Source organism: Poecile atricapillus, chromosome 2, assembly GCF_030490865.1.
Source record: "Poecile atricapillus isolate bPoeAtr1 chromosome 2, bPoeAtr1.hap1, whole genome shotgun sequence".
Classification (NCBI taxonomy): Eukaryota; Metazoa; Chordata; class Aves; order Passeriformes; family Paridae; genus Poecile; species Poecile atricapillus.
In genome coordinates, this window is record NC_081250.1 from 144,971,308 (window position 1) to 144,998,933 (window position 27,626).

The following is a 27,626-nucleotide window of genomic DNA, read 5'->3' on the forward strand; positions in this document are numbered from 1 at the left end:
GGTGATCACATCTCCAGTTCACTGAGCAGCAAAGCGCCCTTTTGTCATCATTTTGTATACAGGATGCTGTCACCTCCAGATATCTGAAATGTTCCCATTTAGAAAAACAATCTTATCTTTTTGACATGACTAAGTTTCTCCATTCAGTGTTTTCTGTATGTTATTGTCCTGGGGTGACTTTATGATACTGGTATCCCCAATCGTCTGGTTTATGTTATATATTAAGTTCTGCACCTTTAAGGCTGGCTTTGAGAGCAAGAGAGGAGGAAGAAGAAGCGCTCAGTTTGTGTTAAAGAAAAACATCACTCCCACACATCCCGCTCCTGGACTGTGGTGTCTGCAGCACGGACAGACAGCGGGACAGAGCTTCTCTCTGGTTTTTAGTTAGCTTTAGCTAGCTGAGGCAGAGGAGTTCCCTGGACCTTTGTTATTTTTTGGTTTTTTTTTTTGTTTTTTTTTCCCTTTTTTTTCTTGGATCTGTGCAAGCCTGCTCTGGACTGAACACCCAGCTAAACCCCGGGAGCTCACGCCTGTGGCCCACCGGGGCCTGGGCCTCAGCACTTTCCAGCGCCAGAGGGACTGATAAGAACCTGAGCGAGCCGAGCTACACCACATGAAAAGGACTTTTCTTCCTAGACTTCCCATTCCATCGAAGAGCAAGAGGTTTTATTATTTAATATTATTCAATTTTCTGTTAAATAAACAGCTTTTTCCACTTCTCTCCAAGGAATTTTTTTTCCTTTCCCGGACCAGTTAGTGGGAAGGGGGCATTTCCCTGGGGAAATCCCCATTTGGAGTTTTCCTCCCTAATTTGCCCTAAACTAGGACAGTTATTTAGGTATCTTTTCCCTCTACTCTGAGACAGCTGTATTGCAGGGTAATTACAAGGAGAAATCTAAAGTCAAATCTTCCAGACATAATTATTTCATTGCCTAAAACATCACCTCATTTGGTGTGTTTATAAGTTAACATAAAGGGCTCAGACAGGAATCTCTTCTCCAAGTATATGTGACCTTGAAACTACAGCACATGTACTACAGAAACTACTTTCAATTACCTGTGCTGTCTAACCAGGAGTAGATCCTGCAAAAACACACAAAAAAACAGCAAAAAACAAGGCACAGCACAACATCCTGTGCAACAGAGGACACTGGAAGCAGCCTATGGCAGTCAGGGAAAATTAGGAAACAAAGAGATAGCATTTCCCAGTTCATGGCTCAGAAGGGAGTGCAAAGCAGCTGTTTCTCTTCCTGCACTTCTATATTTCAGGCTCATGAAACTCTGTCTAACTCCAAAATTTTCCTTATTCTTTTCTATTGCCAGTGACAATAAATGGGAAGGAGCTGTTGATCCCTTGAAGGCAGAGAGACCCTGGAGGTCAACCTGGACATATTTACGAGCTGGGCAATCAAGTGTATGAAGTTAACAAAAACTAGTACTGGATTCTGCACCTGGGACAGGGCCATGGAAAGGGACCTTGGGGTCCTGGCTGATGGCAAGCTGAACATGAGTCAGAGGTGTCCTGGCAGCCAGGAGGGCCAAAAGTGTCCTGAGGGCATCAGGCACAGCATCACCAGCTGGGCGAGGGAGGGGATTGTCCTGCTCTGCTCTGCACTGGGACAGCCTCACCTCAAGTCCTGTGTGCTGTTTGGGGCACCAGAGATATTAAAAAGATATAAAGCTATTAGAAAATGCTCAAAGGGAGCCTGTGAAGATGGTGAAGGACCTAGAGAGAAGGACATATGAGGAGCAGCTGAAGTTGCTTGAGACTGAGGTGAGATGGCATCACAGTCTGCAGTTTCTTCAGGAGGGGAAGTGGAGTGTCAGGCATTGATCTCATCACTCTCCTGACCAGTGACAGCACCTGAGGGAATGGCCTGAGGTTGTGTCAGGGGAGGTTCAGGTTTGATACTAGGACAAAGTTCTTCACCCAGAGGCTGTTTGGGCCCTGGAACTGGCTCTCCAGAGAAGTGGTCACAGCCTCAAACCTGACAGAGCTCAATGAGCATTTGGACAATGTTCTCGGGCACGTGGTGTGATTGTTGGAGTTGTTCAGTGCAGGGCAAAGATCTGCACTTCAATGGTCCTTGAGAGTCCCTTCCAACTCAGGAGATTCTATGATTCTGTGCAGAAGTTGTCTTCCCTTACAAGCTGCATATTTACTGTTCAAAACAGATTTCTAAGTAATCATGTCCAAAAGGAGCCACTTTCCATTTAAAGCTGCTTGAGAAATAAATTACTCCAACTGAAAGTTACAACATCTAAACAAAGATTTACAAGGAATTAATCTGAAATGGGGAAGTACACCCATGACTTCCTGGATACTGAGAATTGAAAATAATGCCTTTGGGTTTTTTTGAAGCAACTCTTCCAAAATATTAAATTTTCCCCTTGCATTACATGAATGGATATCGGATTTGTAAATAAATGTCTCCCAGTAGAAATGTACCAGTATTTGGGGACCAAGCATTAAACATCATCTCACTGACAAAATATTCCAGCTGACACCTCATCTGGAAATGTCCGAGAGCATCACTGAGTTTAGGATGAGCCTGGACAACCTAAAACTAGGATACCTAAAGTAAAAGTCACTTCTGGAAATTTTCTTCAAATTATTACAATAGTTTTACCTAAGTCAGTGTCAGATAGACAAAGCAGAAGAAATCCTAGTAGATCCCTTATTAGATTATGCAACCAATTAGGAGTAATGGAAGAAAAAGAAAAAAAAAACACATCAGCTGTTCACAGTGTTGGAAAGAGTTTCTTTACATTTTAAGGAGAAGTAAGTTATGTAATGTGAATTTCTGCTAAGTGTTTTGGGGTGTTGTTCTGCACAGTTGTTTTTATTGCTCTGGATAAAGACTCTTATCCAAAGTAAGATGTCAAAACAGGGTGACCAATAATTATGTTTGCAGGGCTGCCAGCTGTTCATCTTTTCTGGCACACCTCAGTGCTCTTTTCACCTGATGAATTGTATTTATGTCCCAGAAATTACCTGCAGGACAAGCTCCATATCTCTTCCCACTGGAACTGGCAATTGTCATAATTTGTGTGCAGGTGACCCTGCCTTAGTGCATTCTAGAGATCTCTAACAACAGACTGCACAAAGGAAGCTTTCCATTATTCTTCCTAGTTATGTTAGTTCAGGTCACATGTATTTTCCTCTGAATTACCAAGCCATAGGACAAAGAAAGAAGCAAGATTCTGCAAACTATTTTTCCCTTTTAGTACTGCAATAGAAAAAAAAAAATAAATAGCAAAATGTAATGATCTTCAATTACTCTTGAACTCTTTATCAAGAAATAGACAACCTTATGAAATACACTCTAGTCTGTGTCAGAGTGAGACTAATACCTCTTAAAAAGTGAATTGGTTTAACTGAAATTGTACTGAGAATACTGGTAATGAAAAATACATGAGGGATATCACAGTGTTGAGTGTCCTTTTCCAAACAAGCCTTGCCCTTCAAAACCCTCTTGTATTCTGATGGGAAGCTCTACTAATTACCTGTGTGTGGCAATCAGTGATATGTGCTGGCAAACAAACCATCCCTTACAGCTGCTTTTTTTTTTTAACTCTTCACCCAAAAAAATAAAAAGCCAAACAAACAAACAAACAAACAAACAAACAAACAATGTCAAAACCATGATGGAAACCAATGTTCTTTTCATTTTATTATTGCCAGTTTTTAGAGCAGGCCAGTCTCAAGACTACCTTTTCCCCACAGTTTCATCACCTGTAAGTGGCTGGCATTTTGCATGAATGTCACTGGTGATGGAGTTTGCCCATTGAATTTACAGCTTATTGATGTGTGAGACAACAAGAATCAACTTAGAGTCCCCAGATCAGGTTTTAGCTTTGATAAGCTAGAAGTAACATGGAAAATATCTTCTCTCTCCAAATTTCGCATCATGGCTGCTCTGCTTCCATTTAAAATTATTTTTTGAAAAGTGACCAGAAAACTTCAATTAAAGCAATTGATATTCCTGTCTTTATTTTTTTTTTCCCTCAGTATCTCCTTTTGTTGACAACTGTGATGATCTGAAAACCAGGAAAAGACAGAGCTCAGCAATTCTATTTCAAGAGTTCTTTCCTAACAAAACCCTGAAAAAATCCAAAACAATCAAAAAACCCCCAGACACCTTCTTTCTGTCCCTGTAAATATGAGACCTACAATTATTTCAGAGAAATCTTGGGGATAATAAAAGAAGCAGTAGTCCAACTTTATTGTACACAGAATTTCAGGCGTCCTTAACCCCGCTGAGAACCAATGCTAAGACCTCGGGAGACTTCAGGAAATGGAGAGCCCATGAAGATATGGATGAACTTGCAAGGGATACTTTAGGATGGCTGGGGATTTGTAATAGGGCCCAGGACACTTTGTCCTCCAGGGCTGAACTGAACACATCTTAGGCACAGCAGAAGACATGAGTCACTCAAGGTTAAACAGGAATTTTATTCATATCTAATGTTATTTCATATTTTTTTTAAAGTCTGCTTTATCTCAAATTTTTTAAACTGCCACTTAGGGGATATCCTGAACAGAAAACTGGGAAAGGACATGGGAGCAAATGGAAATCTACCAGACAAAAGCCATGAGAGGTTACAACATTCCAGACCAGCTGGATTAAAACTTTATCTCAGAGAGTTAGGCGAGGACAAACATTTTTCTTTGTGAAACCTGTGGGTGTTGTTCTGCTATTAGTCACAGTGAACGCTTCAGTGTGGTGATCTAGAAGAAGTCAAACTGACATCAAAAGTACAGAGAGTGCTGTGGGAAAGAGCTGATTCAGTCCTTGGCTGACAGAATATACCAGAGACAAATAATGAAGGATTAGGCTTCTCCTGACACTTTGCTAGCAGAGGAGACATATAGTGCAGGATTCATTTTGTACTGACAGTGGTGTGATTTAGGACTCATTCTTTTGAAGGCAGTGGCTTATTCTGGTTTAAAACAAGGATGGGATTAACATCAAACCCTGATATTTACCATGAGCCAAATTCTCCTTGCCTGGCAATACAAGCCATGCCTTTGTTTTCCCTGCTTGTATAAGCACGAGAAACAGAAACATGTTCATGGAATATTAAATAAATGACGCAAAGAAAAACAGCCTCTGATGTTGAATAATGAATCCTGCTGATACAAGGAATGCTGTTGGAGACTGTTAAAACTTGATGGACATAAACTAACAAGAGAAGCCCCTTAGATGATTTACATCAGGAGGGTTGTGTACATGGTTTGATACAATGCACAATCATGAATGATGTGGACACTTTTGCAATTTGAGTTGAATAAAGGTACCCACTCAGGAGCAAGGCCAGTCTTTACCTCCTCACACAGAAGCCGATTGTCTTCAAAAGGAAATTTTCTTGGGCAAAGCAGTGTTTGGTCTTAGTGAGTATTTAGCTCACAGATTTAATATTTAAGTCAATATTGCTGCAGTCAGGACACTTAAATATTGTGGTCTTAGGAGCACTCAGAAGACCAGTGCTTGAAAAGAAATTGGGTGTGGTTTTGGCCATGCTGGGATATGAATACCAAGGGTGATGACATTGTGTTTTGTGGCACAAAAATCATCAGATAATTTCTGCCACGAATTAGCTGATAAAGTTGATTTCTTAATGAAATTTCAGGCAAGGGAAAGAACATTGCTTCTGAGCTTTAAAATGGAAAATCAAAGACAATCAGTTTTGTAAAGTAATCTTCCAACTGGTCAATATTTTTTAGAAAGCCAGATAGCTCTAGTAGTTAAATTATGAAAGGGTCGAAGGAGAAAGGTCACAGGTAATGACAGGATGAGGCACTTCATTGAGTTTAATGCTTGATCCAGATTTCCATCTGTTTGATGGAGATACTCATCCTGGCCCTGATGCTTTTTTAAGCAGTCTCTTCCAACAATCTCGATCTGTTAGATATCATGACATGAGTGAAGCAAAGTATTTCAGATATCCTAAGGAATCGCTTATGGCTCCTTCTTGATATCAATTTGAATATTTTGGGTTCCCTACAAGGATGAAAACAGTTCTTACTGCACAAGTTCTGCCACTCAGACAGTTAGCATTGATCAGACTCTTTCAAATTAAAAAAGAAAAAAGAGGTTTTCTGTTCTTAAAGTAAAATAGGCCCCCAATCAAGCTCCATTGTTCAAGATATTTTCTTCTTGTATAGATAGTGCAGTGCTGAAAGAAATTAAAGCCATGTCTGTAGACAGCATTATGAACTCACTAATTGCTGATATAAAGCTGATATCTCACAGCTGACACTGTACAGTAACTATGTGTGTAACCTATATTAAATTCTAGGTAAAAAAAAGAACAAATTCAAATAACTTCTCCATATTGTCATCCTCATGAATATTCACATCCATTTGTTAAAGTCAGCATGATTAATCATTATATGAGTACAAGCCTAACATATTTTTCTAATAAATACACTGTGTAGTAGCATCATAAATTACTTTTTCCAGGCATTTTGCTCTTTCTTACCTTCTGACATGTTCCTACATAGTATTTTACCCAAAGAATTTATAAAAAAAGACAAAGACTCTAAATCCTGCCAGTTATTACTTTTAAGGATAAAAATATTAATTATGAAAGTAGAACACTGTGGGAAAATACCTCACAAGATGATATTAAAAATACAAATATTGGGGAACAATGTCTGGAGACAAACATCGCAAATATGGAGTCAGAACAGTTTTATGAAGGTCTAATTTTTTTAAAAAAGTATGTGTGTTTCTATGTTAAAATTTTCAGTTCTTGGAAGAATTTGAAAAAAAACAAAACTCCACCCACACATCTGTTCTGTTTCCCTAGTAAGTAGCAAAGGAGTGCAACTGCTGAATTCTGAAAAACTCAGACTTTTAAGTGTTTAAATGCCTTCCTTAGGCTGATGTGTCTGGTGGCCCCCAGAAGGGAAAATGTGGCTACACAGAGATATTTAAGGTTCAGAACACACCTGCAGTATGTGGGAAGCATGTGGCAGTCCTCAGCTTCCAGTTCAACTGGAAAACTGAAATGGAAGAGTCATTGCCACTCAGAGCTGCAAAATCCCTGCTCTGGGAGGTGCCTGCTCCTGCTGACCTCAGTATTCAATGAAAGCTCTGCTGGGTGACAAGACATCACAGGAGCCAGTCCAGTCAGGAACACAGAAATACCACTGCATTTGGATGGGATGATCTAGACGTTTCTGTAAAAATGCATCCAAATCCATACACTGTCAATGTGCACGTTTTCAAAATTATTATTATGATGAGAAACACAGGATGTCCTATATTTAACTACCACCTGACTTCCACCACGAACAAGAGTAACTGTATTTTGCCTGTGTGTTTAATACCATCCTCTCCCTTGAATAAAAAATCCAGCATAATTTGCAAAGTATTCATTTTTCAAAGAGATTCCTGTGTTTGGCAGGAGTAGAAATGGTTGTCTGAAAATATTTCACTGAAGTTGTCTGTATAATTACCCTGAACGGCTGCTACTGATTTTGTAGTCTGTAAATGAAAGCATTTTGCTGAAAGACTGAATCGCCCTTCACAACATGAAAAAAATAATTAAAATATCCTGCCAAGGTCAGAGTTTATTGCCCTTGAAGAGAACATTGGCCACCAGGTTCTCTTAGTTAAAATTGTCTGCTACTAAGGCCTTTGTCATTATTGGAGAAGGAAGGAAATATTTTGTTTCTGCTCCAAAGTAAAATCCCCCCTGTTTATACCAGAGTAGGATGCTCAGCCCTAGGGAAGGAGCTCTGTTACTGCAGTGACAGAAGACAGAAAGCATCCTCAAGTCTCATGAACCTACTGTGGGTGTCACACATGGAGAAACTTGGCAAGAGACAAGATGTTCCATGAGCATTCCCAGATTTTAGGATGGATTTAGATGCAAAAGTTAGAGACAAGACTCTTCCACCTCTTAATGATGCTCTAGCTACTCAGCAAGCATTAATTGATCTCTATATTTACTTTTGTATTCCTATATTGTTTCCATTATTTTCATGTACACCACACATCTAGCAATAGTCCTAAAGTCATCTGTAGTCCCAAAGATTTCTGAGACATATCTTTTAATGTACACAATTACTAAAATATTTGCTTAGAGCAGGAACAACCAGGAAAACTCTTATTCTTTGTAATTAAGTGGTATATGCACATTTATACAATAGACAGAATCCAAAATAACTCTGTTCCTCTGAATCTATTAATGTATATATGTGTATGAAAATAAATAAATCAGACCACATTTATGACATAAGATGAGGAAGATTAAAGGTGAAGTAAAAAGAGCTGATGATGACTTAAAAAAAACTTTTCACTGGGCGAAAATTGCCCCTATTTAATCAACAGATTCACTCTTTGTTTTCTTTTCTTCAACAGGACTTTATTGGCAACAGTCTCTCCACCAGTTGTTACTCTCTTGGAAAAGACAATCAGATTCTCTCATTTTCTTGCACCATCAACAGTGTTATTGGCTAATATTTGATCCAACATGCCTGCAGAAAACCACAAATATAAATACCTGAAGATGAGACATTTAGGCTACATAAATGAAAATAATTCAGACTAATCCATCAGCCTCAGGGCAGCAATCATTATATATATGAAATGGTTTACTTCTTTTGAAACTGGAGGTGAAAACACTGCATCACAGTCAAAATTAGGAGCAAGTATCATTTAATTATAGAAAGTAGGGCATGAGAAGACCTTGATAAGTCACTTAACCCATGCTCCGGGGTCCTGGATATTACCTTAATCACTCCTAAAATTGCCACTCTAAACTGTTTAATTATACCTCATGGTAAAGCCTTCCAAGCAAAATGAGGTTATTTTAAGATATTGTTATTAGGTTGTTTTCTCAAGGTTTCTCCTACTATCTAATGTAACTGCTGCTTAGAATAACTTGACCCATCATCTCACGATCGCTCATAGATGAAACAAAGAACAATTTATTTCTTCCTCTCTGTAGCAATCTATGATGGATTGGCACACAACCCTTTCCATATTTGAAGGTTCTCAACGCTGTCTCTTAATTTTCCTTTACTCTAGAGTAATCCTCTATCCTGCAGAAGTAGAGAAAATAAGCAGGATCCACTGTGACTAAAACAGTATATTTAAAGATCATCAGTGCTTTTGTGGGAGAAGGTTATTCTCTACTTTTATTTTTTATAAAGGATAGTGTCTGTTGCTCAAAATGTTGTTCTAACTTTGATAGACTGACTGCCTGAGGGTAAACCTGCCTCCAGCTTTCCTTGGCACTTAAGACTGCTGAGAAAACCCCAGGGAGACCATAGTACACACACACACTCACACACACACTTATATCACATAACTGAACACTAACGTAACAATCTGACCACGTGAAACTCAATGCTTGGTACTGGTAGAGGAATTTTTTTGCTAGTAGAAGGAAAGACATGTATTACTAATATTCAAAATCTTCCACCTGTAACATTGCACAGACCGCAGAGATCTAGGAAGTGGAGACAGAATTGTTCCCCAAAAGAAGCATGGAGTGAGCATGTGCCTGATGTTTGCTGTAAACCTGTGCTTGATGTCCCTAGGTGGGAATGGGGAAGGCAAGGTTGCTGCTTTGACTTTGAACCATATGATGATGATAAGCCCATAGAACAACTCTCATGAAGATATGAGAGCTGATGACATGTGCCTGCAGTTTTAGGTTTATGGTTAAACTTGATGATCCAAAATGTCTTTGTCAACCTAAATGATTGCATGATACAGGCCTGCAGGCAAGTCCCTCCCATGACTTGAGACTAGAAGGGACTGAAGTGTGTGCAGAAGGCACAGAATGTAAACCAGGTCTCACCCTGGCATCACAGGAGATGTGCCTTGCACATGACCAGGTAACCATGTTCAGTCTTGATTCCCATGTTAGTTCTGCCCTCCAGATCCTCAGTAGATCTTTGTATCTGTATTCTTGAAACAATACCTATGCTGCTATCTCAGAATCAATGAGTTTGGAAAGGCCTTCTGGAGATCATATGGTCAGATCTTCCTCAAAGCAGGGTCACCTGAAAGTTGCTTAGGGTCTTGGCCAGTCAGATTTTGAATATTCCCAAGAATGAAGATTTAATATCTCTAAGCAAGCTGTCATAGTGCTCATTCACATTTAGAGTAAAAAAAAAAAAAAGCTATTTTTTTATGTTTAAGTGGAATTTACTGCATTTCAGTTCATGCACACTATCATCCTCTCTGGGCACTGCTGAGAAAAGTTTGTCTCCTTACTTTAGAGTAATCTACTTATACATAATTATCAGATTACCATTCCCTCCCATCCCTGTTCCTTCTCATCTCCAGCCTGAACAGTCCAAGCTCTCTCAGCCTTTCCTCATTTGGCAGCTCCTCATAGCCCTTCTCTGGAGTAACTCCAGAGTTCATGTGCCTCCTGGGTATTCCTGCACTGGGCCTGGCACTCCAGATGTGCTCCAAGAGGACCAAACCAAGAGAAAAGTCTGCCTTCCTCAAACCAATGAGAATGTTCTGCCTAAGGCAGCACAGGAGGCCACTGGCCTTCAGCCTGTTGGTTCATGGTCAGTTTGGGGTCTACCAGGTTCTCCAAAGCCTTCTCTGCAAGAGCTGCTTTCCAGCTGGGCAGCTGCCCATCTCTTGTGGTGCATGGGGATTTTCCTTCCTAAGTGCAGAATTGCATTGAATTGAAGGTTGCATTTCCCTTCTGCTGAATAAAGCTGGGGAAGGGGCTGGAGCACGAGTCTGAGGAGCAGCTGAGGGAGCTGGGGAGCTCAACCTGGAGGAAAGCTCATGGGGAACCTTATTGCTCTTTACAACTCCCTGACAGGAGGATGTAGACAGGTGGGGGTTAGTCTCTTCTCTAGGTAGTAAGTGGCAGAACAACAGGAAATAGCCTCCAGTTCTTCCAGAGAGATCTAGATTGGATGTCAGTCAAAATTTCATTACTGAAAGGGTGATCAGGCATTGGAACAGGCTGCACAGGGAAGTGGTGGAGTCACCATCACTGGGACTGTTGAGAAGGCAAGTGGATGTGGCACGTGGGGTCATGGTTTAGTGATGAAAACAGTGGTGCTGGAGTAAGAGCTGGACTCGATGATCCTTGGAGATCTTCTCCAACCTTAAGGATACTGTGATTCTGTGACTCAATGATGGTCCTGCCAGTCCATTTCTCCAGCCCACTGAGGTTCCTCTGAGTGGCAGCACAGTCATTTGGTGTATCAGTCACTCTGCCCAGTTCTGTGCTGTCTGCACATAAGACTGTTAAACTCTGTTGAGTTTGGTGGGAGTTAGTGGGTCCCACAAGACACCCTTAAAACCACTTAAGTGAATTAAAGAGCTTGTGGAGTGTTGAAATTCCCCCTCGCTACCTTGTTATATTTTTAAGTTCCTAGATCACTTTGAAAAATAGGCTTTAGGCCAGATGAATGTCCTGAGAATAATTTCTGTGACCACCTATCCTTCCATGTTTTGAAGACCACAAGTTTAATACAAAGTCTGCAGAAAAATCTGGGGGTTTTCTGTGTATGTATGTGTTTATGATTTGGATTTTCAATTATTCCCTTATTTGTAGGATGCTGTAGCATTTTCTTTCTTCCTTGTCTGAGATTTCTTGAATTGTCATTCTGTAGTAAAGGGCACTAAGTTTTAACTAAACAAAACTAACTTTCAAGTTCTCTTAAAATCTGCAGCTGCTGAATCCATGTTGCTGTTAGCCAGAACATGACAGTTTGATTTCCAGATTATAGTTTAATTATAGTAATTAGAAAAAACATCTCTTAATTAATGGTGTGCATATTTTCCATTTTTAAATTGCACCTATAAACCATCTTCAGATATACACAAACTTTAGGGACATAGTAAATATTATTTTGACTTGCAAATGTAATTACTGAGCCCAAAAGCAAGTTACAAAAAAAGGAATAAAGCATGAAATTTCACAGTATTGCTTTTGCTGAATATTTGCATCATATAATAAAAATATATATAAATATATGAAGTGGTCTGAACCTTTAGAAATTTAAATATTAAATCTAACTAGATATATATATTGCTTTTAGATTAAAAAAAAAATTAATTAATTCAGTCAAGTCAAATTACAGCAACTTTGTATTGCAGAAGAAAACCAGAAGTGATCTCAAATCCTCTTCCTTCTCGTACACCATCAGAAGTGTTCTTTAAAAATTCTCTTGGATAGACCATTTGCAAACTCAGTGTGGAAGCTGGCATATTCTGGTGTCATGGAAAGAAATCAGGACAGCAAAGTTCTGTTAACTGCTTGAAGAGGAGAGGAGCAACTACCTTAACAATCTTTTCACAAAAGTCTAAAGGACATTGGACAACTTAAACTTATACCAATCTTTATGTATATGAGAGTTTTTCTTGAGTTTAAAATAATTGACATGTTAAGGTGCTTTCTTTTACACTCATTCTCCAAAGTCACATTGCCTTGGAGAGTTCTGTACTTAAAGCTTTTAGATTTTATTTTTTTGATTGTTGAGATTTGAAGTAGCTGGATGCTTGTGTTAGATAATCTACCATGCAATGTTAGCAAAGAAGAGTGGCTGTCATCAGAAAATGGACCTTAAGAATAACCTGACACAAGTACATTTTTATAGGGAAGAAAGTAATATCACTGAAAAAATAATTTATAAGCATGAAGAGCTATAGAAATTATAAGAAGATTAATGGGGGCCTACCATCCTGTACCATCACATAGAAAATGGGAACACTTCATGTGTACTTCTGGCATTTCTTACAGCCTCTCAGGTGACTAATGGAACACAGAAGACAAGAGCAATTCCATTAGCACAAATTAAATACATGAAATAAATTCTTCTTTTCCTATTGTCAGAAAACTTCTATTACCCTCAGGATTGCAGAGAACATGTAAATTGTCATAGCACCAGTCAGAGTGGCATTTGGCTACATTTTGGAATGTCAAAAAAGTTTTACAGCAACTTGTAAAACTTGTACAGCCCTTACACATGTTGCATATGGCTCAAGTTCTGCTTAAGTCTCAAAAAAGAATATTCACTGGCTTCTCTCAGGGACCTTCAGATCCTGGAGGAATCTGCTGTAAATCTCTCTGACCATTTTGAGGACTACATCCTTAATGTTTCAAGAATAAGTTACTATAAAGAATCATAGAATCAGTAAGGTCAGAAAAGACATCTACATGACTTTTAAATCCCTCCAGTGGTGATGACACCACCACTCCTGTGCACAACCTGTTCCAGTGCTTGACAATCTTTTTGATGAAGAAATTTTTCCCATTATCTAGTTGAAACTTCTCCTGCAGAAATTTGAGGTCACATCCTCTCGTCCTGTCTCTTGTTACTTGGGAGAAGAGATCAACCCCCAGGTGGCTACAGCCTCCTTTCAGGCAGTTGTAGACAGTGATAAGGTCCCCCTGGATCTCCGCTCCAGGATGAGCACCCCCAGCTCCCTCAGCTGCTCTTCATCAGGCCTGTGCTCCAGACCCTTCCCCAGATCGATTGCCCTTCTCTGGACACACTTCAGCCCCTCAGTGTCTTTTTTGCAGTGAGGGGCCCAAAACTGGACACAGGTTTTGAGGTATGGCCTCCCCAGTGCCCAGCACAGAGGGACAATCCCTGCCCTGGCCCTGCTGGCCACACCAGTGCTGGCACAGGCCAGGTCTTTTTCCACTTATATTTCCACCTACTTTTACATCTTCTCAGTACAGGTGGATGTTAGAGTCACTGATGATCAGGCTGAAATAGAATAGAAATAGAAATAGAAATAGAAATAGAAATAGAAATAGAAATAGAAATAGAAATAGAAATAGAAATAGGAATAGGAATAGAATAGAATAGAATAGAATAGAATAGAATAGAATAGAATAGAATAGAATAGAATAGAATAGAATAGAATAGAATAGAATAGAATAGAATAGAATAGAATAGAATAGAATAGAATAGAATAGAATAGAATAGAATAGAATAGAATAGAATAGAATAGAATAGAATAGAATAGAATAGAATAGAATAGAATAGAATAGAATAGAATAGAATAGAATAGAATAGAATATTTCAGCTCCATGGGACCTACAACAATCTTCTAGTCCAACTGCTTGACCACTTCAGGGGCCATCAAAAGTTAAAGCACATTATTAAGGATGTTTCCCAGATGCCTCTTAGATACTGACAAATTTGAGGCATTGATCACCCCTCTAGGGAGCCTGTTCCAATGTTTGAACACTCTCTGAGTAGATAAATCCATCCTAATGTCTATTCTCTGACTTCTCTGGTCCAGCTTTGAGCCATTCCCATGTGTCCTGTCAGTGGATCCCAGGGAGAAGAGCTCAGCACTTCTCTCTCCCGTTCCCTTCCTCAGGAAGCTGTCAGAGAGCAGTGAGATCACACCTTAGCCTCCTCTTCTCCAAACTAGACAAAACCAGAGCTCTTAACTTCTGCTTATAGGACATACCTTCCAACTCTGAAGAGAATTATGTGGAACCAAGTCTTTACAGAAAGAATAAAGTTAAATGCATACATCCCAACTATATTCAATGGATTCATATTTCAATAAAAATGTGCATGACTGAAAGAAGCCAATGTAATATTCCTCTTTTGATGCATCATAGAAGATGTTGGGATGTTTTACACAAAAATCTCAAATCAATTGAACATATTAATCTCTTATTATAGCAGCTGAGAAAGGCAAATTTTCAAATCAAACGAAGCTCTGAAATGTAGAAAAATGTGTGTGGGTCACCAGAGACCAATGATTAATTTAGTGATGGAATGGGTATGATCCTCATTCCCAATCCCTAGCTGAAATCTATGGTGAATATTACTCCTTCCTCTAAAGGAACATTCATATCTGCACATTAAATTATACTGAGCATATGTGGGATGATTTCTATGTCAATTATAACCCTGTCTAGTATGCTTATGAAGCTTATTAATATTCATAAGCATTGAAGGGATTTTCCCATATGACAAGAGGATCATAGGATAAAAGAATGTGTATATCTATATCTTATGCCATTATTTGAATAACTTCCCTGAGATCTAAGTAATTTCTTTTCCTAAGATCCTAGCTACAGAATTATATAACCTCTGCTACACCATGTAATATCATTTAGTTTTTCTGTGCTGATTCATTTTCCTGATTTTTTTATTATTTCTTCTTCACACTGTGGTGATAGTCATGGATTTATGAATGAGTCTTCTACTGTGGCAGACCTAATGCAAGGAACACAGAATAGAGAGCTCCATCCCTGAGTATTTCTAAGGTAAATGAAGTAGCAGAGTTTGAACAAAAAAGAAATAGTAAAGTGCCTGAAGATCGGATCCATCCAAAGACGCAAACTGATTTTCAAAATTAAGATTCTGACACTACTGAATGCTTCCATTAATTTCATTAAAGAAGGATTTCTTCCTTTTATTTTAAAGGGAAATGAAAGTAAAGCTAGAGGAAAATATAAAACTGCAAAGTGATGATTAAATCAAAATTGAAAAATAAAATTTAGGCAAAAAATTATATTATTTAACTCAGAAATTATTTCATTTATCCTGGGGGCTACTGTTATCTAGATTAAAACTAATGCATCATATAAAATTATAACACCAGACTAATTGGAAGAAGTACAATTATTTGTTTTGATTGAGGAAAAAATTTGGCTTGTGTTGGTTTTGATTTTTTTTTTTTTTACACTGATATACTTCAGCTGCTTCTCGGACTACAGCAATGGTTAATTAACAAACTCCACAGCTTTCCTCTCTCCTCTAGGGCTAACTGCATGAAACTTTGTAGCAGAATAAGCTGGCAAATAAAATAGCAGCACTTCTTAAAATAGTTGCTAATAAATCTAACTCATATGATGAGACATTCCTCTTGCAGCCAATGGCTGCCTGGCTTTGCACTTCATCCTGTGTACAGTCCCTGCTGTTTTTGTTCTAGGTTAAGCAGCACCACACTGGTATCTCTGTCAGCACACCTGGCTGCTTGGAGAGATAAGCGTGACAGAGTTCTTTCAGAGATATTCCTGGAGGAGCTGGATGTCCAGATTTGTGCTCTCTTTCAGAAGGACTGTAGATTCGGAGCAAAAGTTTTCCTAAAGAGAGTCCTGAGAAGTCATCTTCATGGTTCACCTAAAAATCTAAATATCTATGGGACTCTTTATATTACATTCTGTGGGCTTTAAAACAATGTTCTAAATGAAGCTGATGGAAGTGTGAAAGTCAGGTCTTAATAATATCCCTTAGAAAAAATCTTTAGTTTCAATAAATGCTGGATCCTCAGGGGTTTTTGTACTTGATCACTTTTGATGAGCCAGGTCTCTTCCATCCCTGGTTTGAATGACTGAGGCTGCTAACAAAATGCTCAAGATTCACTGCAGCACTAACCCAGTAATTTTCATTTATCTCCCTTCTTGGTTCAGACTGAAACTCTACAGTCCTTTCTGCACTCATGATAGGTACAGGCTGCACTGCACCAAGAACAGAGCAAGTGAGAGAACTTGTCTTTCTAAGAAAGGCAAGATGAAGAAAAAATGGCTCATAAGCCACAAAGCAAGGTCCTCGAACAATCCATTTGCAAACACGCAACTACTACAATTAATTCAGAAGCCTGTGTTGAATGCCACCATACTCTTACAGATCCTTACACAGAAAGACTCTGGAACTTTGAAAGGCAGGGAGTATGTCTAAAACCTCGGTTTTACCTAGGATTTAGAGAATCACTGTGATGTTTTCCCCTATATACTTGGGCTTTTCAGAACTTTGAAAAGGACATTTAAGGCTCATTATGTGAGAGTGGAGATCAGACTGTACAGTCTGCTGGTTGGGACCCGTGCTCAAGGGAATAATTCAACAACATTATATAAAACGCTAAAATGTTGAGCAAGGACACCTCCAGTGATGAATTCCATAATCAGTTGCTTACAGAGTCAGGATTATTATTTTTTTCTTTTTTCTTTTTTCACATTGAATCTTGAACTTTTATCTTAACAGAAGAACAGTTGTGCTAGGAATGGGGGAAGGTTTGATTTGGAAACTCTCTGGTGAGGTAAGAGTCAGACTTCAATCCCCTCTGGGGAAAAAGAGATTCAAACCTTGGTTTACCACATCCCAAGAATATTTTCATTACCACATCTGTTACACAGAGGAAGAGCACAATAAACTTCTCTACTGACTTTGACACTGGACAGGTGCTGTGTGTGAAGTATGGCTGCAAAATGTGCTCCAAGTAGAGCAGTGTTTGGATGTTGGGTAGGGTAGGCTGCCTGGTAACTTAAACATAGAGTTATTGAGGCTCTTCATGGGATGCGTGGAAACAGAAGCACAGCTAAGGGCAAGAAGGCTACACTTAGAGAAATGTGATCATATAATCACAGATGCATTAAATGCAAGATTGGAAGGGACCTCAAGGATCATCTGGTCCATCTTTTCTTGGCAAAAGCACAATCTAGACAAGATGGCCCAGCACTCTGTCCAGACAAATCCTAAAAGCGTCCAATGTCAGTTAATCTCCCACTTCCTTGGAGAGATTATTCTCATTGCAAATTTTTTTTATCTTGTGTCCAATCATAATCTCCCCAAAAGTTGCTTTTACACATTACCCCTCACCTTTTCCATAAAATTCTTTGTAAAAAAGGAGTCTGATCTTTGTTGCCATCCTTTAAATCCTAAAGGGTGAAAATGTCTCCCCTAAACCTACTTTATTCACAGCTGAACAAGCCCAGTTCTCTCAGCCTTTCCCCATATGTCAGGCTTCCCCCTTCTTTGCTCATCTTTGTGGCCTCTCTTTGGACTCTGTCCAGCCAGCTCACATCTTTTTCGTATAAAAGGGACCAAATCTGAACACAGTATTCCAGGCCAGGCAAGTGCTGAATAAAGTGAGAGAATGATTTCTTGATCTCTGCTGGAGATGTCCTGGTCAATGCAGCCCAGCTTCCTGCTGGCCTTCTCTGCCCCAGCTGCACACTGGTCACTCATTCTGAATTTGTTGTCTACCAGGACCCCCAGATCCCTTTCCATAAAGCTGCTTTCCAGCCAGGCAGATTCCAGCCTGTGCTTCAATCCCAGATTATGTTCTTTTTCAGATGCAACCCCTTACACTTGTCCTTGTTGAACTTCACAGGGTTCTTGCTAGCCCACTCTTCCAGAAAAGCCAAATCTTTCTACACAGTGGCTTCTCCTTTCCTTACTCAGTTTGGGACCACGGACAAACTTTGTAAGGTACTTGATCCCATCTTCCTGATCACTTATACAGATATAAAGTAAAATCCCTTGGGGATCCCACTTGTGACAGGCTCCCACTTTGAAAAGGAGCCATTTGCCGTCACCCATTGGTGCTGCCTTTCAGCCCATTCTCCCCCTCCTAGATTGCCCAGACCATTATAGGCTGTGTTAACATGATGTTTACAAAGTGCCTACAGGAGTGGAGTGCCAAGCTAAGTAAGCATTTTCATGTTTGGAGTTTCCATCAACCCAAGCATTAATTTAAAAGCATAATTTCTTTTCTGTTTACTAAATTTCACCTTTTATGTGAAACACTCCAGTTTATCTCATGCATAGCCAGATATTCTGGAAATAAGGAAAAGGTAAGGGGAAGTTGTTCTACCCTTCACCTTCCCTGCCTTCTGGAAAAAGACAAACCATTTGAACAGTTCCACTTTTGCCTTCTTCTCTTTCCTGTTCCCATGACATCACTGAAGTGTTGAGAAGTGCAGTAAGAAGCTGAAGATGTTTATCCCCTTCAGACTGCTGTACATGCTAATAAGGATCATTCAAACATGATCTAATGTTAACTGTGAGCTTTAAGTGCACTGCTCTGGTATGTGATTATTTTACATTAGATGTTGCTGTTTTGGAGCACATGTCTCTTTCTAGGCCATGAAAATCAACAAATAAGCAATAAAAAAACCCTTGAAAGCAACCCAGAAGTGTTCTGACAGCAGAAAAGAAATGTCACATCAAATCTAGTGAGGTAAATTTTAGTGTTAACAAGCACACTGACTGTTGTAAGCTGAAATTCACTGATGGAAGCAGGTTTCATTCATGGTTTTGCCTGAGTTCTTACATATTTGAGGCCATTAATCATCAAATTATAAATATACTTTGTGCATTTGCCCTATTTAGCACAACAATGATGCAGCTGCTTCAGAGAAAAGAGTATCCAATTCTAATCTAATTAAGCTGTGACCCACTGATACTGGTCAGGTGATTTTAAAGGATATAAAAGGAAAGCAGTTCGTAATCCAGTCTAAAATCACACACTCAGTTTATAAGTCGCCCACAAAAGACTGTGGCAGAAAAAAAAGCATAGCAAATAATGCTACAAAAGCAAACATGAGGAGAAAGGTTGAGTGCTTTGATTCTGCTTCTCAAATGGTAGCTAACTTCGAAATGTCCTTATATTTTACAGATTGAATAGATTTTCCACAAACAAAAATTTTGAAGAGATGAGTGTGTTTTGCATATACTCATATACTGATATCTATAATCAGATTTGGGAAAACATGTAGCTTAAACACACATGCAAAAGCTGTCAGTTTCCATTGTACAAGTACACAGATTTGTCTCTGTAGGGCTCCTTGGGACTTCATAAATTCTGCCTTTCCCTCTATTAATAACCCTGAGAGAAGATCTGGGGAAAAAATAAGCTGGGAAAAAATTAATTCACAGGACTGCCTAGGCTCGGAAAGATAGAGGGAAAAGAATGAGCTTACTAGTCTTAGTATTACCCACTTCAAGATTATTTCTAAACGTATTTTTAAAGTTTTATCTAATATGCATAGTTTAGGACTTGGTTCTTCAAGATATCCCCTATATACGTGATTTAATAATGAGAGTAGTTTTACTGACTCTAGTGGAATTTGGTCATGTGAATGAAGAGTGCAAAGGCAGAAGATTAAAATCTAGAAAATGTGTGTAGCTTACATAATTTCAAGCCTGTCAAAATTCAGGTCTCTATTATCATCTGCCTATGTTACATAACACAAAGGAGCTCCGAGTCGTTTGTTCTTCCCCATATGCCTGAAACACATTTGTGATCTTTGAAATTTTGGACTGCATACATTGTTACCCAGGAAAAAGTAAAAATGAATGCAATACAAATAAAGCTTTCATTTTGGGGAATGTCAGAGACAAACACTACCCCCCATCATAGTATCTGGCCAGGCACTTGTTTACTAGTAAGATCTTTCATTTCTCATTTGCTTCCTGACTCAATGTTTGATCAGTTTCAGCAAAGCCTTTACAGAAGTCATGGTATCAGTTCCTTTTTCATGGTTCCTCTCAAGCTGAGCAGCAACACATTCCTCAGCATTTCAGGCTGGAGTAAGTTGGGTTTAAGAGTGATCATATCCCCCCAGAAACACTCACCACTTAGCAGGATTGAAATTAGTGAGTCTATGTTTGGGTTTTTGTTCTTGTTACTTTAAAAAACATCTAATTTCAAGCCTTTCTCCTTCACCTTTTTCTGGGCTGCTAAGGAAGAAAAATCAGGTGACACCTTAAGTGTTACTGCAAGAAAAAAAGGTAAACAAAGAGAATTATTTGTATTCATGACAGTGCATGAAAACCAGAATAGTGAATCAGGCAGCAGTACTGCATGCTTGTATGCAACACTACTAATGGTTTGATCTGCTTGAGAACAAACTTATCAGTGAAAACTAAACTTAATTAAGAGATAAGGGGAAAACACATCAAAACACTTGATTTTCCTTTTGTGTAAACTGTTGCAACTTTATGAGATTGGATAGATGTATGGCTGACATACATATGTGACTGAAAAGAGGATCACAACTATTTTGTCCATGGATGCTACTGGGTACAGTACTAAACTGGCTCCAGACATTTTTTTCTGTTCAGAACTGAATTCAGTATTTTCTCTGTATGAGATCCTGATTTAAAAGAAAAAAAAAGTAGAAAACCCCTTATTTGTACCATGATCAAAGTTTTACCATCTGTTTTTTCTTTCATTGCATAATCTAATTCCTGGCTTTTGTCCGGTGTAAGCATCTGTCTGCATCCTGAGGCAGAACAAGATACTCACAGATATTGCTACATAATCAAATAGTTCATTTAGTCTTGTAAGGCTTCTTTGAAGGCAAGATGTTGTATTTTAACTAAGAAAATAATCCTTGTGATAAAAGAGAATGTCCTGCACAAGGAAGAAATCTTTGTTGGCCCAAAGATTTCCTGCATAACCCTCATGAAGAGTCATTTAAACTCTCTGTCTTCACCTGTGAAGCAATATGTCCTTTATGAACCGCAAAAGCCCTCATCCACTAACGCTCGGGAGGGCTCAGCAATCCTCTGCCAAAAGTAAGAAAATGGTGCAACACTAGAAAGTGCCAAAGTAGGGCTGTGCCTCACCCACGCACCGGCTCCGGCTCACACCCCAGGGCCGATCCCCGGCGAGGAGCGGCCCGGGCTGGTGGGGCCGTGTGGCGGGGCCGCGGTGGGCTCGGGGTCTCGGGTGGGCTCGGGGTCTCAGGCGGGTTCGGGGTCTCGGGTGGGTTCGGGGTCTCGGGAGGGTTCGGGGTCTTGGGCGGGTTCGGAGTCTCGGGCGGGTTCGGGGTCTCGGGTGGGTTCGGGGTCTCGGGCGGGCCTGGTTCCGGCGGGGCCGCTGGAGGGAGCCCCCGGGCCGCCTTCAGCACCGCGCGGGCGGACAGCGCTCGGGGCCCCGCGCCGCGCTCCGGGCTGCTCTCCTCACTGCCGTCCTCTCTGCCTTCCTCTCTGCCTTCTTTACTGCTCTCCTCACTGCCTTCCTCACTGTTCTCCTCACTGCCTTCCTCACTGCCTTCATCACTGCCCTCCTCACTGCCTTCCTCACTGCCCTCCTCACTGCCTCCCTCACTGCCCTCCTCACTGCCCTCCTCACTGCTCTCCTCACTGCCCTCCTCACTGCCCTCCTCACTGCCTCCCTCACTGCCCTCCTCACTGCCCTCCTCACTGCTCTCCTCACTGCCTCCCTCACTGCCCTCCTCACTGCTCTCCTCACTGCCCTCCTCACTGCTCTCCTCACTGCCCTCCTCTCTGCCCTCCTCACTGCCCTCCTCACTGCCTCCCTCACTGCCCTCCTCACTGCTCTCCTCACTGCTCTCCTCACTGCCTCCCTCACTGCCCTCCTCACTGCCTCCCTCACTGCTCTCCTCACTGCTCTCCTCACTGCCTCCCTCACTGCCCTCCTCACTGCTCTCCTCACTGCCCTCCTCACTGCCCTCCTCACTGCTCTCCTCACTGCTCTCCTCTCTACTCTCCGCGCCGCTCCTGCGCCGCTCTCCGCGCTGCCTTTCTCACTGCCCTCCTCTCTCCCTCCGCGCAGCCCTCCCCTCCCGAACCAGCGCTCCCCGACCCCTCCGAGCTCCTCTGGCAGGGGGTGGGAGCCAGCCCGGGGCGGGGAAGGGCCCGGCCTCTCCCGCAGCGGCTGGAGGCAGAGGGCCGCAGCGGCGGGCTGTGTTCAGGGGTCCCTGGCAGGCGGGAGCCGGTGTAAATCAGCACCGACGTGTGACAAGCTGCGCGTATCCTGTTAAGGAGATTTATATATGTAGTTCATGAAGGCAATCATCTGGCTGGTAATCTCTCATTGTGCATCGCTCCAAGGCAGTTCGTTCACACAACTGGCTGCAAAACGAAGATATTAGTATCTCTCCCGGGAAATGTCTGTGGGAAATGTGTGTGTTGTGTGTGCGTTGCAGCTAAACAGCTGTGATACTGGTGCGTAATGAGATAGCAGCGCATTACTCATAGCTCCAGGAGAGGACGTGGAAGTAAATTAAGAAATCAGCATAACTCACACAGCTTTTGACCCATCACTAACAGCACCAGCAGTGCATGGGAGTAGGACATGGCGCGGCTGCAGTTCATTCATCAGCATATCAAGGGCTGCACAACAACTCTGCCATAGCCTAATTGTCTCACGTCCACAGGGCTCAGGAAGCTTTTCCCAAAACAGGGTGAGCCCAATCACTGTGACGTGAGGTTAGGCAGCCCATAGCTAACAAGTAGTAAGGGGATGGAGAGGGGTGGGCAGGGGTATCAGTAGGACCAGGGTCTAAGGAAGGTAGACATGCCCCAAGAATCACGGATATCAAACTTACACGTGCAAGTTCAGTCACTTCCCAGGCGCACATCCCAACACTCACGTAAATCACATGCCGCCCGCAGCAAATTCCTCTGTACCCTCCCTCCTTTTGGGATTATCTGACAATATCTCCACCCTTTTCTCTCTGATTCCGTGGAGCAAGCCAAATGGAGATGATAATCTGCTATGAAATATTGATAGCACTGAGCTGTGACAGTCTGGAAAGGGAGGGAAAAGGAAGCATCAAGAATATCCAGGATTAAATTGTCCAAGTACCCACTGTTTTCTTGCCTTGCAGGGATATGGGGAGTTTGGTGCATTCTCACTTTTCTGTGAAAGAAGTCATCTGAGTGTGAAGTCAGGTGAGACCCGGTTTTAACCTTCAGACCCATCCTGACCAGTGCCTCTCAGCATTCTGCACCACACAACACTCCAGCTCACTGTAACCAGCGCTCTGTCCTAGACATCACTTGTAAGGATTCAGCACAACAGTCTTTTCCCTTTGACCACCAGCAGAAAAGGCTTCCTATTGAGACAGCCTAGGATCCCACAACAAATCTCCCGGGGGAGCTTTGCTCTGGCTTCTCTGAGGTTTCACTGGTTCCTCCTTGCAAAAGAGCAGCATGCTTTGCTCCTGTTTTCCCATAATTCAGATCAAGTTACCCTTCACATATAAAAGTAACAATTGCCCCAGCAGATTCAGAGTTAAAAGGCATGAACAGTAAAATGGGATCATTGAGAGAGTTTGGTCAAGACAGAGTCATCTAAAACCCCAAACCACTGCTGGAAGTTGGGGAGGGGAATAATAAATGACCCATCTTCCCCACTTGCCCCAGGAGCTTCTCTCCCCAATGCTATTTCAAGGGACAGCAATGTAATGAATATACAAGCAGAGGAGACAGGGTAGCTAAAAAGTGTCCCAACTCCCAGACTGAGGTGAAACACAAGGTTGATTTTTGCCTATGATCTCCCCTCCAGGTAACAAACTTCTTAGCATCTGATTAAAAGGGAAGGGATCTTTTGGGACATCCCCCCACACCTCCTCTCACTCAGGGTGATGGAGAAAGAGGACTGTTCCCACCCTCTCCTCACCACAGTACCTGGTTGAGGGAAGTCACGGCAAACCTGGGGATAACCAGCTGCATGACGAGCTGCAGGACAGAGGTGACCAGTCCAGCCAGGATGGCCCAGGTGAGTGGCAACGGGAGCATGCTGTAGGTGGCAAAAAGTGTGAAAAGCACATAGCCAATGCCATCCCCAAGGAGGCCACAGCCCAGTCCTGCCGCCAGAATTTGCATGGCCATGGCCACCCAAGTGACAACACCGCTGTACTGCAGGTAGGTGTATGAGGTTGTGTCCTTCCTGACCACCACTAAGGCACAGATCACCACCTCAATGCCAGTGAAGAAGCCCAAGAGGATGCCCTTAATGGGGTCCATGGGAGCAGAGGCCAGGGTCAAGTGGAGGAACAGTAGGGTCAGCTTGGTCAGCACGTCCAGGATGTTCATGACCACCTCAGATTTGCGCCGTTGACCCAAGAAGTAGCGCTGGTAAAGGCGCTCTAAGTCCCGAGACTTAAAGGAGTTGCGGAGAGTGGGGAAGATCACCCCGCGATATGTATAGCCCCAGTTGAGGAAGAAGTCGGAGTTGCTGGGGGCACAGTCCAGGGGCAGAAAGCCCAAGTCTCCGCTGCTGCTTGTGCCCTCCGGGAAGACTTTGGTGCCGCCGTTGTTGTGGCGCTCGCTGCCCAAACCCCGTCCGGCCGACTGCCGCCGGAGGTGGTGGTGGTGCGGCGGGTGCGGGTGGTGGTTGGGGCAGCAGGTCTCGTCCGAGCTGAAGCCCTTGCCCCCGCCGCTGCTGCTGCCGCCGCTGCTGCTGCTGTGCTCCTGGATGAAGCGCTGCTCGGTGATGTGGCGCACGGCCGTCTGCCACAGCAGGCGCTGGGGTCTGCCGCTGCCGGGGGGAGTCCTGTTGATGGTGTAAAGTTCATCGCTGTCGCTCAGGCACCGCACCTCCGAGAGCTCCATGGCGGTGACTGGCGGGGGGCAGAGCACCGGTGCGCGGGGGGGGGGGGGCACAGGGGCGGGGGGGCACACACCGTCTTTGGGGAGGGGAGCAGGGGGAGGGATAGAACCGCGGGAGAGGAGGGAGGGGATGCCGAAGGGCGGGTGGCGGCGGCGGAGGGGTGGCGGTGCGGGGATCACATTTATAGGCAGGTCCCTGGGTCTGGCGGAGCGGCTGGCGGCGGGGCTGGTTGGCCGCCGGGGTCCGGGGGGCGGCTGCGACGGTTTAGCGCAGGCGGCCCGAGCCCCGTGCCCGCTCCCGCGGCGCCCCGCGGAGCCGCATCCCGCGGAGCCCGGCTGCGGAGCTGCCCCGGAGCCCCGGCGGGCTCGGTGCGCGCCCTCCTCGGGGCGGTGCGCGGGGGGGAAGCCGAGCCGCGGGTCCGGAGAGGAGGAGCAGGGAGGAGCGGAGCATCTACGGGCGCAGCCCCGCTTCCCGGTGGGCGATCCTCGGCCCCATCCGGAGGCCGGAGGCGCGGAGGGGTGGGGGCAGCCGCCTTGCAGAGCCGGTCACAGCGGGCAGCTCCTCTCTCCGGGGATGCCGGGGCTCCGCTCCGAGGTCTGGTGCCCGGGAGTTGCTGTAATTCCCGCGGCTGCGGTCAGCGGCAGCGCTGCGAGCTCGGGCAGGAGCGGAGAGGCGGCCAGGTCTCGGGCGTCCTCGGTCACGGCGCCAGAGCCGCCGGCCGGGGGCTGCCCGCCCGCTTTCCCCCGGCGGCGGGGCATGCCCCTGGCTCACGGGCCGCCTCTGCCCGGAGGGGACTCGGGGCTCCCATCCATCGCAGACAGTCGGCTTGCTTGGCAACGGGAAAAAAAAAAGGAGGGAAAAAAAGAAAGAAAGGAGGAGAAAAAAAAAAAAAAATCACATCAAAGCCCAAATCTTAAAAAAAAAAAAAAATCGAAAGAGCGGGGAATGAAAATCCCGCCCTAAACTCAGAGCTCTGGGAAGCCAGATGGGAGTATCCCAACTTCTCCGCGGGCCGGGACAGGGAGTGCTCCGGCTCAGGGGCTTCCCCGGCGGCAGGGAGAAGGAGGAGGAGGAGGAGGAATGGGCAAGGGCAAAGCCCGGTGCCTGCGGGGCTGCGGGCAGCTGGCGGCGGATGCTGTCCCGGAGCCGCGGGACGAGCGCGGCGGAGCCGCCGGCGGCGGAGTGGAGCTGCGGGCGGGCGGCCCGGGAGGAGGCAGAGCCCGGCGCGGTCAGCTGATGCCCGCCACGTCGGCGGGGCTGCCAGCACCCCCCCGGCCCGGTTAAAGCAGCCGCAGCCGCGGCTCTGGGAGGGGGACAGCGGGCGGGGGTTGCCGCAGAGCAGGTCCTCTGGTCCCAGGAGGCTCCTTCAAGGGTCACTTAGGTTTCTCTGAGCTGATCTTGTCTAGGTGCCCCGGACTGTCTCGCCTTGCCTGACAGGTGCATCCTTCCCCAGCGCTCAGTGAGAGCTGATGCTGCAGCCGGGCATCCCTCTGCCCAGCCACGAGGAAGAGCCTCAGGCCTTTCTTGGAGACAAAACACTTGCCGAGGGTGGGGGATCCCTACAAACCCCTCCACCTCTTCCTGAGCAAGTTCAGACCCTCTCAGAAAAGTGATGTCACCGCCAGAACTGGGGTTCTGGCCACCCTGTGTTGGGTGTTTGATGATGCTATCCTGACAGCATTTACATTAAAGATGCTAGAGAAATGACAGAAACTGTCCCATGCATAGACCCATAAAGCCACTCCTCACTCCCCATTCTGGCAGATGAAATTGTTCCTGCTCTTCTGCTTGTGGAATCGCTCTATGCCTGCAATCCTGGATGCGTTGTGCATGGTGGCAAAACCTGGAGAGGAAGAAGTATCATTGTCTTTCCCATTCCTCTGCCCAAGGTAAACCTTGTTAAAGTGTCTGAAGTCTGTCCTGGGGGAAAGGCTGAAACCTCCAGTTTTGGAGCTGAAGCAGATATAGTCTACACATTAGACTATGGCAAATTAAGGGAGAGGTATTTTCTTTGTGTTTCAAAAGACAAGAGTGATACCTGCTGAGCTCTTTGAAGTAAATACGCAGCTGTCTTCTTACAGCAGCAGTGTGGACAGGGGCCCTGGAGCTGTGCTACCCCACTAGGAGCTCTGGCTTGTTGGGAGTTGGGGTGCTTAAAAATGGCATGTGATGCTTTACTTCCAGTGGGTCTGAACCTCCATGAACACCCCTCCAGTTGCCATTGCTTAATTCACCTTTTATTATTATTATTATTACTAGTAGTAGTAGTAGCAGTAGTAGTAGCATTAGCATTAGCATTAGCATTAGTATTAGTATTAGTAGTATTAGTAGTATTATAAGGAAGACATGGAGATTTAGGAAGGATTTCACTGATTGTTTCTGCATTTACACTACAATAGATTTGGAAACTCCAACCAAGTCTGTGTCCCATGTATGATGCAGCTTGTACATATATATACATGTACATATATAAGCAGTGGGGATTCTTGCTCTCCAGGGCCCAGATAAGGAAAGAGTGGCATTTTTGTGAACAGAGATGGGCCTTTCCTGTGGTTC

At 43.5% G+C, this 27,626-nt stretch overlaps 1 protein-coding gene across 1 annotated transcript in view; it reads right to left on the bottom strand.

Moving 5' to 3' along the window:
* Positions 1–25,072, bottom strand: part of ADCY8 (adenylate cyclase 8) — a 121,479-nt gene extending 96,407 nt beyond the window's left edge. Inside the window, 1 exon segment of the mRNA XM_058831926.1 lies at positions 24,146–25,072. Within this exon segment, the coding sequence (XP_058687909.1) occupies positions 24,146–25,072 (927 nt within the window).
* Positions 25,073–27,626: the final 2,554 nt, after the last annotated feature.